The sequence below is a fragment of the Bos javanicus genome, chromosome 7, assembly GCF_032452875.1.
Source record: "Bos javanicus breed banteng chromosome 7, ARS-OSU_banteng_1.0, whole genome shotgun sequence".
NCBI classification, from domain to species: domain Eukaryota; kingdom Metazoa; phylum Chordata; class Mammalia; order Artiodactyla; family Bovidae; genus Bos; species Bos javanicus.
In genome coordinates, this window is record NC_083874.1 from 83,165,882 (window position 1) to 83,182,965 (window position 17,084).

The 17,084-nt window shown below is 38.9% G+C and overlaps 1 protein-coding gene and 1 long non-coding RNA gene across 3 annotated transcripts in view; one reads left to right on the top strand and one right to left on the bottom strand.

Annotated features, from left to right (window-relative positions):
* HAPLN1 (hyaluronan and proteoglycan link protein 1) overlaps positions 1 to 17,084 on the bottom strand; it is an 81,319-nt gene that overhangs the window by 37,371 nt on the left and 26,864 nt on the right. The window contains exons 1-2 of one of the 2 annotated variants that reach the window (XM_061424338.1): positions 12,547 to 12,762; positions 958 to 1,083 (exon numbers count right to left, since the gene is read on the bottom strand). In XM_061424338.1, coding sequence (XP_061280322.1) covers positions 958 to 1,057 — 100 coding nt within the window. In that variant the 5' untranslated portion in view covers positions 1,058 to 1,083; positions 12,547 to 12,762. Of the gene's footprint in view, positions 1 to 957; positions 1,084 to 12,546; positions 12,763 to 17,084 lie in introns of those variants that run through there. The other variant, XM_061424337.1, reaches the window with a different exon arrangement.
* On the top strand, positions 367 to 7,481 carry LOC133251643 (uncharacterized). The gene is made up of 2 exons (XR_009737712.1): positions 367 to 519; positions 7,202 to 7,481. It is a non-coding gene; the product is annotated as an uncharacterized LOC133251643 (long non-coding RNA).

Consider the following 17,084-nt stretch of genomic DNA (forward strand, 5'->3'; position numbering starts at 1 on the left):
CAGAGTTCTGTTTGGGTAGTCATACAGAAAAATACTTCTAGCCAGACCTACACTATCATTTGACCTTCCCAAGTCATACTTTTCAACAGTGGATGCAATTTTCTGAGACTGCACTTTTGACCTTGAAGATATTGAGTTATATCTTCTCAATGTTTTATTTCTCTTAGCAAACTTATAATGTTTCTGGTCCCCAAACTGACTTCATCTAAAATTCCTATCATCATATGTTTAAACTGTTAAATTCTGTAATTCTTATTTTAAATATTCAGCATACAAGGGCAAAGAGAGACATTCCAGCTCCTTTGGAACTATCTTTTTCTTATTGCATAAGTCTCTTAGCTTTCTTAATGCAGGATGTCCCTCATCTGAAGCTGGGGCTGAGGAAATAGCTGCATTGTACTGCAGCCTCAAATCTTGCTACAGCTCCCAGGCTTAGGATTCAGCTGAGCTGAAAAGAAACATGCAGGCAAAACATTGCTCTGTGGAAACTAAGGCTTTACCAAAGGAGATTTTAATAGGGTAAGTTCTTTTTCCTGAAACTTAGCTTGTCTGACTCATTTTCATGTTGTTTTTCGTGATGACTCTTAACAGAATGACCTTACGTGTAAGTTTTACTTCTATTTCTCCCTGCTTTTGCCCTGTCTTTAAATGAACTTTCTCCCTGCATTCTGCTTAGAAGATAGCAACTGAAAAGCCTTGAACAATTGCATCAGCTCCCTGCAGTTGGATATTCTTAAGCCAATCCACTTTAATTGTCCCTGATTCTTAGCTCTACTGTAATGCAATAGCATTCAAAAGCCAGGGAGCATGTTCACCAATTAGCAGAAAGGAAAAGAAAAAGTCAATGCAGCAGATCTAAAATTGAGAAGCACTAACATAAATGTTAAGAAATCACTTAACATTTCTAAGTAACTTGAAATGGATTTAACTTTCACAAGAGAAGCTGCGTTTTCTTACCTTGGATATGAATAACTCTGTCATGATCTACAGTATAGTTGTCTGAATGATGATCAGCCCAGCAGAATGAAATCAGCACCAGAAGAAGTAGACTCTTCATCTTTGTAGCCCAAATAATCTTCTTCACTGTGAGAGCATCACATACAAAGAGGCTTGTGAGATTTGGAACCCTTTGGAGTGTTGCACTGCACAACTTTTACTGCCTTATCATCCTAGAATGGGTCTGTAAAAATATTTAACCCAATCTGCTCAGAAAGTTACTGTAGCTGTCTTTGGGAGCTGAAGACTGCAGCTTTGAACAATTCCAGTTTCCCTTATGTAGTCAGAGTCCAAACAGTGTTTAACTCTATCTTTACAGAGTTGTAAATCTAAAAATTTATTTAGAACAGTATAGTTTTGATATAGAGAGTTGTAGCAAGTTAAAAGAGATATAACAAAGATATAAGCAGACTTAAAAAGCAAAACCATTTAAACTTCTGAATTTGCAGTACAAGTTAATAAAACAATTTGATATAGCTACCTATGAATATTTATCACCCAGTTTAATTTGTAACTGAATATTAAGCCAGGGCAAATAAAGAATATTTGCATGAAACTTGACATCATCATTCATTTTATATATGGCTTTCTAAGCAGGTTAGATTTGCTTGTTCTAAAAAGAAAAGAGGACACACACAAAAAATGCCTGATTAAATAGAAGCAGCACATTTGTTACAGACTCACCATCTTAAACACTGCTTGGGTCTATGGTGAATAATTGAAAGTTAGAGACAAACGAGGTTAGAATTGTGCATGCTATCACTGCAGTCATCCTGATTGATTTTCATTCATTTCTACCTGAAATGCTGACGCATCAACTTGGAGTGCCAGGTAGGGTCTCTGCAGTCAGCAGAGCCTTGGCTGCAGGGAACATCCCTGCCAACCTCGCAGGGCAATTAGGCAAATGAAGAGCTGAAATAGACAGCCAGGGACAGCTCTGGTCCTGAGTGACAGCGGCAGAGCCATTGCCTGGCTATCCTCATTCAAGACCAATTTGATAAAAAGGGACACAATCCCCACAAACTTTGTCATTGTAAGGACCAAAAAGTGATCCCAAATAATACACACCAGATGACCTTTGGAGTATTTGCCAGGCAAGAATTTCAGTGTAGCTCCTCTGTTTTAATGTGGAAGCTGAGGCAGATATTAGAAGGGCTTTCTTTTCCTCTCACGCACACAGAAGCCTTAACAATACTTGGCTATTTTTAAAACTGAAATTGCACAGTACTGGTTTCTCACACTAATTTGTTTTTTCCAGGAAAGCCTGACTCCCTGGAATACTTATTAAAGAGCTCCGAGTCCGTTCCTGGAGGTCTTTGCAGGCCAGCCTCTTCTCCAGAGCCTAATGCCCTAATCACAGACGTCACCAGGTCCCTCTTGGGACCTCAGCCCCTCCCTGTTTCCTCCTCTCAAAATCATCGTGATGCTCCGACTTCAGTCTCTAGTGTTTGCTTTAAGCCTTTTCTTTTTATTATGTCACAGAAAGAAGATAGTCGATGAGCAAATTGAGAAACTTACTTTCCCAAGAAACAAAAACTGCCACCTTCAAAATTCTATCTGATTTACTGATTTTATTTTCAGAAGTTTACTTGCTTGTTCCTCTGAGGTTTTTTGGGAAATGGTTTTTTTTTTTTTTTGAAGCTACTGACTTTTGCCTATAGGAATACTGTTAAGAAATATTACCTGGAAATATTTTCAGTCCGGAATAATGCTTTGGGTGAAAATATATAATAAAGGTGACCTTTTGGAATTTGGAATATAATTGGCACAATTACAGACACACACATAAGATAGTAGGCCAGGTGGAACACAAGGTGCCCTGTGCTCTCTTGCTTGACATGGGAATCAGAGGAGAGGGGGAGTTGTGGAAGAGAGGGTATGAGAAAAACATACAAGTGAGCATTTAAAAATACATTCAAAGAACGGTCAAGATGAGCTGAGGCAGAGAATTTGCTATATTATCTTTCACATTAAATTGAACATCTATAGTATAACTTGTAGAGAGTTGTATACTTTCCTCTCAAGGAAAGTATACACACACACACACACACACACACACACACACACACACACACACACATAGTTATGCATCCTACCACAGAAGTCATCCTAATTTGTTCTCATTTTTCCTAAGATTTATTACACATAAATTTATCTCCTTTAATTCCATATCATAGTATTAAAATTATAACACTAAGAATTCATTCCACTGTGTTATAAACTATCCAATGACCCAATTTTAAAATGCAAACATCCCTGGGGGGAGGGTGGGATAGACAGTGCTGGAGATAAATAATAATAATAAAAGAGGTTCCTTTTCATTGAATGTCTGTTATCTGCCAAGTGCTCTGCTAAGCACTGTGCATATACTGGCGCATGCAGTCCTTACAATAATACTGTGAAACACAAGCTTCCATTCTTCCTGACACAGTCACCTTGCTGGAGGTCACATATCTAAGAAAGCAGCAATGTTTGTGTTTCCTTCAGGCAAAAGCAGCACCTATTTTGAATTGCACTTATTTTTCTGAAAGAGAAATCTACTTATTTGTTTCGTTACCTTTTTTATTTAGGCTCTTTTACTGGAAGCTACTATGCTGTTAAACCTTTGACTTGTGTTATATGTGAATATAAAACTTTTCCCCAAGAATAATGAGGAGTCAGATGGCACTTTTCTTAGCCTGCTTCTGCCCTGCCTCATTTACAATACCATGCTGGTGCCATGAACACTGCCACGGTGGCTCATGTGTGGGTACGCAGACATGTGGGTACACAAATATGTGTTCATACACACACACCATCTTTAATTAAAATAGCTGAGGACATTTCACATCTTCAGTGATTTGTGATTAGAATAAATGCATATATCAGTGCAAGTACCCCACACTGGCATTAATGCAGTCCAGGTAGGAGAAAGTGGAAATGATCTTCGTTACTCTGCTGGTATAACGGCTGTCTTACCAAAAGACATGAAAATATATAAGAAAGCTTTAGGGACACAATCTTCAGATGTCTAAGCAAACTGCAGGTACACATGAGGCATTGCACACTAGACTGAGGTTCACGAGGACGAGGGCTCTGCCAGCTGTCTATGTGCTGAGCCTCAAAGGAGACCTGCTTGTCTGCATTTATAATGTTTTCTCTGAATGTCTAGATATTTTTGGTTAAAATTTTTCAGTTTTTTATAGGAGCAAAATTTAGAAAATTTGGGAGCTTGTATACAACCAGTTATTGTTGGCCTTGATTTAGCATTCTTAGTTCACCTGCAACTCACACACTGATGGTCTCCTTCTACAGGCTACCAAACTTTGTAACCATGATGCTGCAGCCAGCTTCAAGATGAGTTCATATGGAAATGTCTGTGTTCACAGTCACAGACATCATAGGACTGCAATTTTGCAGTTCTGCTTGAAAATTGAGCTACTATTTAGAAGCAAGATATCTAGCCAACTTAAAAGTCTCTTAGTTTTATAGACACAGAGATAAACTAACAGTCTAGTAACAAAGTGGCTAACTGCTATTTCTTAAATACCTACTATGCTAAAATTATTATTTAATTAGACAATGGAGAAATAAAACCAAGTGGAAAGCATTATGCCATTTTCTGTGTCTTGAGAGGTAATGCCACATATTTCCTGAACTACTATTACAGTGGGCCCTCTGTATCCATGGGTTTTACATCCTCAGATTCAACCAATGTCAGGACAAATATATTTGGAAAAAAAATTCCAGAAAGTACTGAAAAGCAGAACTTTAATTTCAACTATTTTGTAGCCTTTACATTATATTAGGTATTGTAAGTAATCTAGAGTTTAAAATTAGGGGAGGATGTGTTCTTGCCTGGAGAATCCCAGGGACGGGGGAGCCTGGTGGGCTGCCGTCTATGGGGTCGCACAGAGTCGGACACGACGGAAGCGACTTAGCAGCAGCAGCAGCAGTGCCTATATTATATGCAAATACCACTCCATTTTATATAGAGACTTGAACATCTGTCATCTGTCAGTTTTGGTATCCACAGGGCATTCTGGAACCAATTCTCACGAGGACACCTAGGGATGACTGTACTGTCCTTGAAGCTTCACCCATTTAGTTGTTATATCTCAGAACAACCAAATTGAAGTCAATCTGTTTGTATACACATTTTACAGTTCTGGAAATGAGTCAGTGTGGCAAATTCCCCATCATGTCAAATGAGAAGCTGAGGATCTGGACAGTCTGATGTGACCCTAGAGCCTGCACAATCCACCACCATCACTGGGGGTGTCCTGGTACCCTGAGGAATGCCAGCAGCTCTCACAGCTCTTTCAAGGATTCATACAAGCTGGAGTGCCTCTCCCCAGCCTTCTCTCACTGGGTTGTAGGCATAGCACTGATCACAGCACTGTTGGCGTAGATGTGTGCATGTCCAAAGTCAGAATGCTTTTCTCACTGCATGCCCAGCACCCAGAACGATCCTTTGTGCCAAGAAGGGTGAATTTAAAACTGGACCTGGGAGAAGTACTTACCAAGACTAAAGGAGCTAAGAAGGGAGTTTCTATGCAGTTTATAAAGATCACATGTGTTATTCACGTAGAGGATGCTGAAGAGTTGGTTTGCTATGTTATTATGTTGTGTATTATTTGTTGTGTTATTATGTGGAGGATGCTGAAGAGTTTGTTCCTCCATTGAGGGCATCATGAAATTGACCAGGTTTCAATTTAGCACTTGAAATTTAGTTTACAAATTATGAGAATCAATACAAAGGTTGCTAGAAACTGAACAAACCGTAGAATCTCATTGGACAGAATTATTCTACTATAGACTGAATCTCCTCCTCCTTGCTAGCAAGTCTGATCTAGTTAGAGGTGGGTTCATGGTCAGTGGTGCAGTGAAATGAAAAAAAGAGAAAACAAGAGAGTGCCAAAGTATACTTTTTCATTAGGTTAAATTAATTCAACTTTTAAAAATTGCTCTTTTTCTAAGATTAGTTGTTTGTCAGTTGCTTCATTTGCTATTATTTTCTCCCATCCAGAAAAATAAATGACCCAATCAAAAAATGGGCCAAAGAACTAAATAGACATTTCTCCAAAGAAGACATACAGATGGCTAACAAACACATGAAAAGATGCTCAACATCACTCATTATCAGAGAAATGCAAATCAAAACCACTATGAGGTACCATTTCACACCAGTCAGAATGGCTGCGATCCAAAAGTCTACAAATAATAAATGCTGGAGAGGGTGTGGAGAAAAGGGAACCCTCTTACACTGTTGGTGGGAATGCAAACTAGTACAGCCCCTATGGAGAACAGTGTGGAGATTCCTTAAAAAACTGGAAATAGAACTGCCTTATGATCCAGCAATCCCACTGCTGTGCATACACACTGAGGAAACCAGAAGGGAAAGAGACACGTGTACCCCAATGTTCATCGCAGCACTGTTTATAATAGCCAGGACATGGAAGCAACCTAGATGTCCATCAGCAGATGAATGGATAAGAAAGCTGTGGTACATATACACAATGGAGTATTACTCAGCCATTAAAAAGAATACAGTTGAATCAGTTCTAATGAGGTGGATGAAACTGGAACCTATTATACAGAGTGAAGTAAGCCAGAAGGAAAAACATCAATACAGTATTCTAACGCATATATATGGAATTTAGAAAGATGGTAACAATAACCCGGTGTACAAGACAGCAAAAGAGACACTGATATATAGAACAGTCTTATGGACTCTGTGGGAGAGGGAGAGGGTGGGAAGATTTGGGAGAATGACATTGAAACACGTAAAATATCATGTAAGAAACGAGATGCCAGTCCAGGTTCGATGCACGATACTGGATGCTTGGGGCTAGTGCCCTGGGATGACCCAGAGGGATGGTATGGGGAGGGAGGAGGGAGGAGGGTCTAGGATGGGGAACACATATATACCTGTGGCGGATTCGTTTTGATATTTGGCAAAACTAATACAATTATATAAAGTTTAAAAATAAAATAAAAAAAAATAAAAATTGCTCTTTTTCTAAAGTAACTTTTTTTGTTATCATTTTTACTGTTCAAATGGTCTTTATTCATGGAATAACTTTTAGGTTTTTTAAACTTTTAGGTTTTTTAAAGATCATGTGTTATTCTTATTTAGCAATATATTTTTAATGACAGGCTTACACTAGCTCATCACTTGTTTTGTTGTTTTTGATTGGCTTTGTCTTCTGTTTTGACTCTGCAGGTGTGTAAAATTCAGAAGTCAGACCACTGACCCAAATGATGGCTAAAGAACTCAGACTATTGATGCATTTGAATTGTTCACTGTGTGGAGGAACCGCTAGGCTGTCACCTAAGCCTCAGGATTTATAGCACACAATGGAGCAGAATGCAGAGCTGTTTGGAATATACCCAATGCTCAAAAGAGAAGTCATGACTGAAAAAAAAAAAAAAACCACTTTGCTCAATTATACAACAAAATTCCCCTCAGGGAGTTAGTCTGTATAAACTCCAAGTGAACATAGCATCCGCTCTGTCTTCTTGCATTGTTCTATGAAAGTGCAAATTACTAAAGAAGCAGAAAAGAATTTATGATGCTCTGAATTAGATGTCCAGCCACAGACATCATGATGACCTCCAACTCAAGCCATCATCAGTGTGCTGCTTCCTTGGCGTGATTCATTGGTAACCTGAGAAGGTGGGGAAAGTCCTCGGTCAGGAGGAAGGAACTTTCCCACCTTCTCAGCTTGTTCCCTCAGTGGCTCAGTGGCTCAGTGGTAAAGAATCTGCCTGCCCAGCAGGAGATGTGGGTTTGATCCTTGGGTCGGGAAGATCCCCTGGAGAAGGAAATGGCAACTCACTCCAGTATTCTTGCCTAGGAAATCCCATGGACAGGTGGGCTACAGTCCATGGGGTCACAAAAGAGGTGGACACAACTTTAGCAACTGAACACCAGGAGGAGGAAGGAAATGTGAGTTCTACAAGAAGCCTCATAATCAAAACATCATGTCTTAATTTTTTCACCTACAAAATAGTAGTATTTTGTTTCCTAAGGTGGGAAGTTTTTGAAAAAGTATAAAAACTATGCAGCTTGTATTGTTATCAATACAAGTTCACCTCAGACCTGATCAATTTTTATGGCGAAATGCAAGAAAAATAACAAACTAAAGATATCTCCTTCTCAAAGGCTGGTGAGTTCTAAAAAGTTCACTATCTCTTATACGTGGAATCTAAAAAAAAAAAAAATGATACAAATGAACTTATACAAAACAGAAATATACCCACAGACATAGAAAACAAACTTATGGTTACCAAAGGGAAAGGGGAATGGAGGAATAAATTAGGAATTTGGGATTAACATGTACACACTAGTATATATACAATAGGTAACCATCAAGGGCCTTCTGTGTAGTATAGAAAACAATACTTATATATACACAGAACTATACTGTAATAACTTATAAAGGAAAAGAAGCAGAAAATATACATATATATGTGTACATATATACATATACACACACACACACACACACACACACACACATATATATATATAACCCTGAATCACTTTGCTGTACACAACAGTGTAAATGAACTATATTTCAATTAAAAAACAAAGGTCACTATTTGGAATGAGCACAGGAATGAAAACACAGCAGAGGGCAGGAGCAACAGGAAGCCCATTAATAAAGCAAATTCCCAGGGCCCTAAACCAGGACTTCTGAATCAGAACTGAGGATGAGGCCCGCCCGCAGTGCTTGACAAGCCCTGCCCCCTCCCCCAGGTGAATCTGACGCAGGCTCAGTTGGAGAAGCACGTGCCTAAGCCTTTAATACCAGGCATTCTTCATCTGGTGGTTCAGGGAGCCAAAGCCAAATCATCACGCCGAGGACAAGGAAGCAACCGACTGACCATGTCCAGATTACAAGGTCACCATGATGTCTGGTAATGTTACAGGTTTAGACTAATTGAACTTAGGGTCTTCACAATTCTCCAAATAAGCTGCATTTTAAATTTTATGAGTTTTTTTTTTCTTCCTCCTCCATACTTTGAAATCAGCCTGTTTAATTCCTATTTTCCCCTAAATTTTTCATTTCAAAGATGCTTTTATCTTTTCTCATTTTGCTTTTCTGCTTCTGTTTCTCTATTTGTTACCTACAGACTTACCCATGCACTGTATCTTCATTTTTTTCCCTCTTTTCCCTATATTTATTGTATATATTACATTACTTGGTAATTGATGTGATCATATGATTTATCATCCAAACCGGAGCACAGGGTGAACAGAAAAACTATAACTATATGGGAAACAGTGCCATGTAAACTGGGTCTATCGTAGGGAGAAGGGCGTGTGTTATGAGTGTAATGGAGGAAAGGCACGCTTCAGTTTTGTTCTTTGACCTGCCACTTTCTAGTTGTGTGACTGTAAGTGAAGTCGTTCAACTGCTTCTGGGTCAAATATTTTATCCATCACTTGGAATAGTTGATGACAAATACCAAACTCTTCCACATGTTCACTGTTGTTCTTATTGGTATTTAACTTTTTCTTACCAGAGATATCAGACCCTCCATTCTACTCACTTTGCATTTTAGGACTGTCCTCCTCAGCAAACAAATTCATGGATTTTTAAATGGATGACATCAATAATGCTTGTTTAAGTAGCATTTTGAATCACTTACTGCTTTTTGGCTCAGTGTTCTTTGCCTGCTCTTTCTTAGAGAATTTGGGACAAATTGATAAAATTTGGGACAAACTCAGCAACTCTTCACTTAATCAAAGCACATTAGCTCCAGCTGCTTGTTGACCCATCTGAACCTACTTTAGGTAATTCTTGAGGCGGCTGCTGCTGCTGCTGCTGCTGCTGCTGCTGCTGCTGCTGCTGCTGCTAAGTCGCTTCAGTTGTGTCCGACTCCGTGTGACCCCATAGACGGCAGCCCACAGGCTCCCCTGTCCCTGGGATTCTCCAGGCAAGAACATTGGAGTGGGTTTCCATTTCCTTCTCCAATGCATGAAAGTGAACAGTGAAAGTGAAGTCACTCAGTCGTGTCCGACTCCTAGCAACCCCACGGACTGCAGCCTATCAGGCTCCTCCATCCATGGGATTTTCCAGGCAAGAGTACTGGAGTGGGGTGCCATTGCCCTCTCCAGAGGAGGAGGTTAGATTTCTCCAAAACCAGCTTTATGAAAGTATTCCACAGTGCTTTTGTATGTGATTGTTTTTCTAAAACAAACATAAAAGCACAAATTATATTTGGTATTTATAGTGTCAATTCCTTCGATCTCTAGGGAGTAAGGGAGAAAGCAATGCATATACATACTAATTAGCACAGTGACTTATTTGGACTTGTTTCTGAATAACTAATACTGGCATTGCTGAACAAATAAGTGAATGAAGCTTATACAGCAAGATTCTGACACTTTCAGGTTATAACTATGTGAAACCCTAACAGAGTGATGCTAGGGAACATTCCATTCAATGTTTATTTACATGCAATACCTTTGGCTGGAATTGTATTGGAGAGTAGGTAGTATAAACTGTGCTTTTCCAATCTTGTGAGATAATACCAGTGGATAGGTAGATAACAAAATCCACTCTTAGGACAAGAAAGAAAGAAAAACAGAAGTTGTTAACTATAGTAAGGCCTGTGCATTTACAATGGCAATCAGTAAACTCTCTTCTGAGGTTATGGCAAGGAAATTCCAGACTTGCTCTCAGTATACTACAATATTCTAGTCTGAAAACTAGTGGATAATTCACAGGTTGCTGGAGAGAAAAATAGTATGAGAGATGGGCAGTCTTAGGACACCAAAGTCCTGGAGTGTTCGGACATTGCCTCAGTAGGTTGGGCATGTTGTGTGAGTGCTCTCTATGTGTCTTCTGCAGGGTTCTCACAGCAACTCAAAAGCCTTTTAGTTACATGAGATTTCTAGGTTTTCAGAGTGGGGGCGTGTCTTCTACAATTAATAGTCTGTTTCTTAACCAGAGAGTTGTTAGTAGAGGAAGTCAATAAATATATGCTTAGCAATACATTTTGATGATAACTGTGAGATTAAAAGACAATAAATCTTTTGTCTTCCTTTCTGTTTACTTTGGGGAATTTATCCTACTTTTGTTGCCCTAAAAAAATTATTTTACCATAGAACATTAAGAATTAGGCTATAACTAGTATGAATATTGCATTGCTATGCAATTAAAATGCATCCTTCATAGAATGTAGAAAACATTCATTTTCTATCATTAGAGTAAAGAAAATGTTCAAAAATCAAAATCTCATGAGCAATTCTTAAATTTGTTGGTATATAAATTAGCAGTTCTATCATTTCACAAGCTCACTCATAACTTCTTTTCTATTTTGATTGCTGTCAGGGTGTATTGGCATTATAATCATGATCAAATTATGGGAGTAATAAGTCTACATACTAGAGGTTATTTTGATTAAAATTTAAATGTCACTAAAATTTTGTTTATGCCCTGGAATAATTTCCTCAAAAACCAAACAAGAAAAATGTGTATCAATGTTAGCATTGTTCTGAAAAATTTCTTTACTTTAAAGAATATACTTGATAGGCATACTTGTACAGGAAACACATCATTTTATATATTCATTCTTCCTTGAGTCATGATCAAAATTCTTAGCACAAATAACAAGCATTACATTGAATAATATAAAGTTAGACCTTAAAATATTTTTGTTAATGTATAAAATCAAATGACTGGCTGCCATTATCAGTAATACTGAATGATTTTTGAATACTGACAAGGAATTTGGCACTAAATTAAGAACTCTACAAAGGTAGATGTATTCCCTAGTGAATTGCAATTCAAATAGGACTTGAACACAGGCATTTTAAAGAGACTGGAAGGCCCATTGGCCAAGGATAGTAATAGTTTTAGTAAGCAGTCTTTTTCTGAAGCATTGCAAAAGAATGAATATATATGAAGACTACTAAGAGTTTAGATGGCTATCTCATTGTTTCCTAACATATAACATCCAAAAACATGAAAGTGAATAAAATACCACAGTTTCCATTTTTAACTACTCTTCTACATCATTTTAAAGCCATGGAAAATAACTCTCTTCGTATTTTATTGGGAAAATATGAATAAAATCACGAGTGTTAGGACTACTTCTAAATGTAGGTTACATAAAAATGAGTTAAACTCCAGCTTATATTCATGCAACTAAATAAATGCAAACCTCTTGGCAATAGACTTTATAATTTGAAACAAAAAATGTTTTAATTTAAACTAGAAGTAGAGTTATATGGATAGAAAACTGATCATAACATCACTTAGAAAAACTGCTTTTGAAAGTACTTCTAATTAAACTTGCAAAACAGTGTTTTAGACTGTTTCATTTAAAATTTTAGCATTTGTTATAAAATTCAAAATTTCAACAGCTGTCAGTTAAACATCATATTAAAACTGAATCTAAAAATACAACTGCAAATCATCTACAGGACAGCTTTGGTGGATCACAGATGTGACAGTAATAAGTTTTCAACATAATGCAAAATCCAACTCTAAGCCCCCACTGCATCCCACATGGAATTCTAAACTAGTTAACAACAAGAATCAGGCAACTCACATATATTTTAAACGATGATCAAACTCTGAGAAGGTGTAGAATGATGTTAAATATATGTCAATCCTGACTTTTTACTAAGCACACTGAAGAGTTTTATGAGCAATGTTTTGCTGTGGTATCTTATCATACTAAGTCATGATAAACGCAAAAATAAATCCATTCATGATCTTTAGCAGCAAAAGCTTCTCTCCTCTCCGCTTGATGCAGTCGCCACCTCTCTTGGCTGTAACTTTTAAGATATCGTCCAAGACCCTGAAGCAGGTTTACTATTGGTCCACATCCTACGTCAAAGCATGATCTCATCAGAATTCAGTTCATTGGCCTAGGGATAACAAAGGCTGTTCCAGTCCAAAAGGCTGTGTCTACACAGAACAAAAAGGGAGTATCCAGTATTCTCCAATTAACTTGGCAAATATTGACAACTAAGCTCATTAAATCAAGTTTCCAAATTGGTTTTGTGATACAAGACACAACCCAAGAATACATCTTAATAGATTTTTTAAAGTTATAGTTATCTTTGAGTGTATTTTAAGCTTTTAAAACTAAGTAATCCTCCTTTATATCTTCTTGAGCTGAGGAATTTGTTCGTTCTGAAAACAACCAAAATCATTTAATCAGCCTTCTTTATAGCACTGAAGCTCAGTCGGTTAGAGCTGACTACCTTAGACTCTAAAACATGTACATAATTTATAACTTTCGTAAAGAATGCCATTTAAAACTTTTATGTTATGTAAGTATTAGGCTTGCCATTGACTTAGAAGTAAATAATCAGCTAGGAGTATAGTGTACAAAAATGCGGGCAGTATTATCACAAGAAATACAGAAATTGGGTGTACATAAACCTCAAAACTTTTTCAGTGTCCTAAATACCATGAAATTACACTCCCACCTCTCCACAGACTTTCCCCTTCAGTTTGCTTCCAAATTCCCACCATTAGAGTTGCCAGTATGAAGTTCCCCTAGGTCTTTTCTATTTCAAACTTGAACATGTTTTTTTCAAGATATTATGGAGAGCTTCACATCCATGCTAGTGAAAGCAGTGTAAAACTGAGAGTTCTGGGGTGAGTACTGTTAGAGTTAAGGAATAAATGGCCAATCATGAACAATGACATAAAGATCAGAATTCTCATCAATGCCAGGTAAATGAGAGTTGTGTACTGTTTGTGTTCTAAGGCACAGTGGTGAAGAACCCACCTGTAATGCAGAAGAATCCGGTGACGCAGGTTGGATCCCTAGGTTGGGAAGATCCCCTGCAGTAGGAAATGGCAACCCGCTCCAGTATTCTTGCCTGGAAAATTCCATGATCAGAGGAGACTGATGGGCTACAGTCTATGGGGTCATAAAGAGTAGGACATGACTGAGCAGCTGAGCACGGTGACCTTTGAATAGTTGCTTTCACCTTGCTAACTTAAGGAAGTATGCAGAAATATATCTATCTAGGTGATAAAATGTAGTCCTGAGAGTAAAATACCTAGAAAGAAAGGGATATGGTTCAGTTCAGTCGCTCAGTCATGTCCGACTCCTTGCGACCCCATGGACTGCAGCACGCCAGGCCTCCCTGTCCATCACCAACTCTGAGTTCACTCAGACTCATGTCCATTGTGTTAGTGATTCCACCCAACCATCTCATACTCTGTCATCCCCTTTTCCTCCTGCCCTCAATCCTTCCCAGCATCAAGATCTTGTCCAATGAGTCAGTTCTTTGCATCAGGTGACCTAAGTATTGAGTTTCAGCCCAAGCATCAGTCCTTCCAATGAATATTCAGGACTGATCTCCTTTAGGATGGACTGGTTGGATCTCCTTGCTGTCCAAGGGATATGGTAACCCTGTACAAGTTTCAAAAATGAACTGCTATCAAAAATTTTTTTAAAAAACCTTCCAAACTGAACAGTCACAGCCCTCAGGTATTGGTAATAACTGCACACCTGAAAATCATTTTTAGTGTACACAATACTGCAAGGAGATCAAACCAGTTAATCCTAAAGGAAATCATCCCTGAATACTCATTGGAAGGGCTGATGCTAAAGCTGAAGCTCCAATACTTTGGCCACCTGATGCAAACAGCCAACTCATTTGAAAAGACCCTGATGCTGGGAAAGATTGAAGGCAGAAGGAGAAGAGGGAGACAAAGGATGAGATGGTTGGATGGCATCATGAATTCAATCGACATGAACTTGGGCAAACTCTGGGAGATGGTGAGGGACACGGAGACCTGGCATGCTGCAGTCCATGGGGTCACAAAGAGTCAGACACGACTTCGTGACTGAACAACAAATCCTGCAAATACAGAGAGAACCACTAAAGGTATAAATACCATAGGAAATAAAATGCAAATGACTGATTCAGTGTTCATCTGCAGACAGTAGTTTAAAAGGCAAAAGCCCCTACCACTGAGAAACAAGCAGAAAGAACAAGAAAAGGAGGAGGGGGAAGGAAATGAGGAATTGGGGGGGAAAGGAAGAGATGGAAAAGGAGAAGGAGGGGGAAGAATACATAGCAACTGGGCCGTGGACAAGGAGCAGTGGTCTTAGTGCTGATGGACCCCTGAAAAAGGCAGCCAGCAACACAACCACTGGCAATGGAGGGATGACTTGAAGGACAGATATCCCAATAGAGAAAAAATGGCCAGGCTATGCAAACAATCTGAACAGATCCAGGGAGGGAAAAACCAATCTGACAGACCTTAAGGGCTCCTTAATTATGCACTGTGCCATGTGAGGCCACAATTCAATTATCCATTCAGCACTATTATATGTCAGACCAGTAGAAGTAAGGTTCAGCTTCAGATTGCAAAGCATTTATTACTCTTTGGGGAGGCTGCGAAGCAAGAGACAGAGCAGGATGCTAACTGCATAGAGGCATCTCTGTAAGATACTACAGGAGAAAGAGGAAGAGCTCTCTGGCAATACAGTGGGAAGGGCAACGCCTGGAGCTGTGAAATGCAGTAGCCTTGGAAGGCAACTAACCCTGGTGCCTGGGAGGGGATGGGAATGGTTTCACAAAGAAAGTGACTTCTCAGCTGGATCTGAAAGGCAAGAAGGAGCTAGAGAAGAGGGGAAGGGATACTGCTGTCCATGAGAATAGCATGTACAAAGGAAGTGAGCTATGAGAGACTTGGGCTGCTCATGTGACTGCATGTATTAACAGCTCCCTGTGACCAAAGAGTAGGATAATGAGAATGAATTGGCTGGAGATGACGCCGGACAGGCAGGCAGGGGCAGGGACAAGGCCTTAAAGGTCATGCTTATTTGCGTTTTTCCTGGTGCTGCCAGCTTTTCTAAACGAAGTTCCATAACCACTAAGAGTTATTTACCTCATCCTTACACATCTCATAATTAGTCACTAAGTCATGTCCGACTCTTTTAGACCCCATGGACTGTAGTCTGCCAGGCTCCTCTGTCCATGGGATTTCTCAAGCAAGAATACTGGAGTGGGTTGCCAGGGGATCTTCCCAACCCAGAGATTGAACTCACATCTTCTTCTGCTTGGCAGGTAGATTCTTTACCACAGAACACCTGGTAAGCCCACATCTAATAATACCCTAAAAATACAACCTTGTTAGAGTACATTACTAAGAGGGATTTTTTCTTTTTCTTGAAGTATAGTTGATTTATAATGTTTCAGGTATACAGCAAAGTGATTCAGTTATATATATATATATATATATATATATATGTACACACATTCTTCAGATTTTTTTCATTATAGGTTTTACAAGACAATGAATATAATCCCCTGTGCTTTACAGTAGGTCCCTGTAGTTCCTTTTATATATAGGAGTATATGTCTGTTAATCCCAAATTCCTTATTTTTTCCTCCCTGCCTTTCCCCTTTGGTAACCATAAGTGTATTTTCTAGATTTGTGAGTTTCTGTTTTGTAAGTTCATCATTTTTTAGATTCCACATATAAGTGATACAGTATTTGTCTTATTTCACTTAGTATGATAATCTATAGGTCCATCTATGTTGGGACAAATGACATTTCATTCTTTTAATGGCTGAGTAGTATTCCATGGTATGTATATACCACATCTCTTTATCTATTCCTTTGTTGATGGACATTTAGGTTGCTTACACACGTTGGCCATTGTGAATAGTGTGGCAGTAAACATTGGGGTGCGTGTATCTTTTCAAATTAGAGTTTTCATCTTTTCTGGATATATGCCCAGGAGTGGGACTGCTGATCACATGGTAGTTCTTTTTTAATTTTTTAAGGAACATCTATATTGTTCTCCATAGTGAAAGTGAAGTCGCTCAGTCGCTCAGTCATGTCCGACTCTTTGTGATCCATGGACTGTAGCCCACCAGGCTCCTCTGTCCATGGGATTTTCCAGGCAAGAATACGGGAGTGGGTCGCCATTTCCTTCTCCAGGGGATCTTCCCAATCCAGGGATCAAACCCGGGTCTCCCACATTGTAAGCAGATGCTTTACCATCTGAGCCACCTGGGAAGTTGGCTCCATAGTGGGTTAACAGTGTGGGAGGGTTCCCTTTTCTCCACACCCCAAGAAGGATTTTCTTAATCATGTTATGTCATC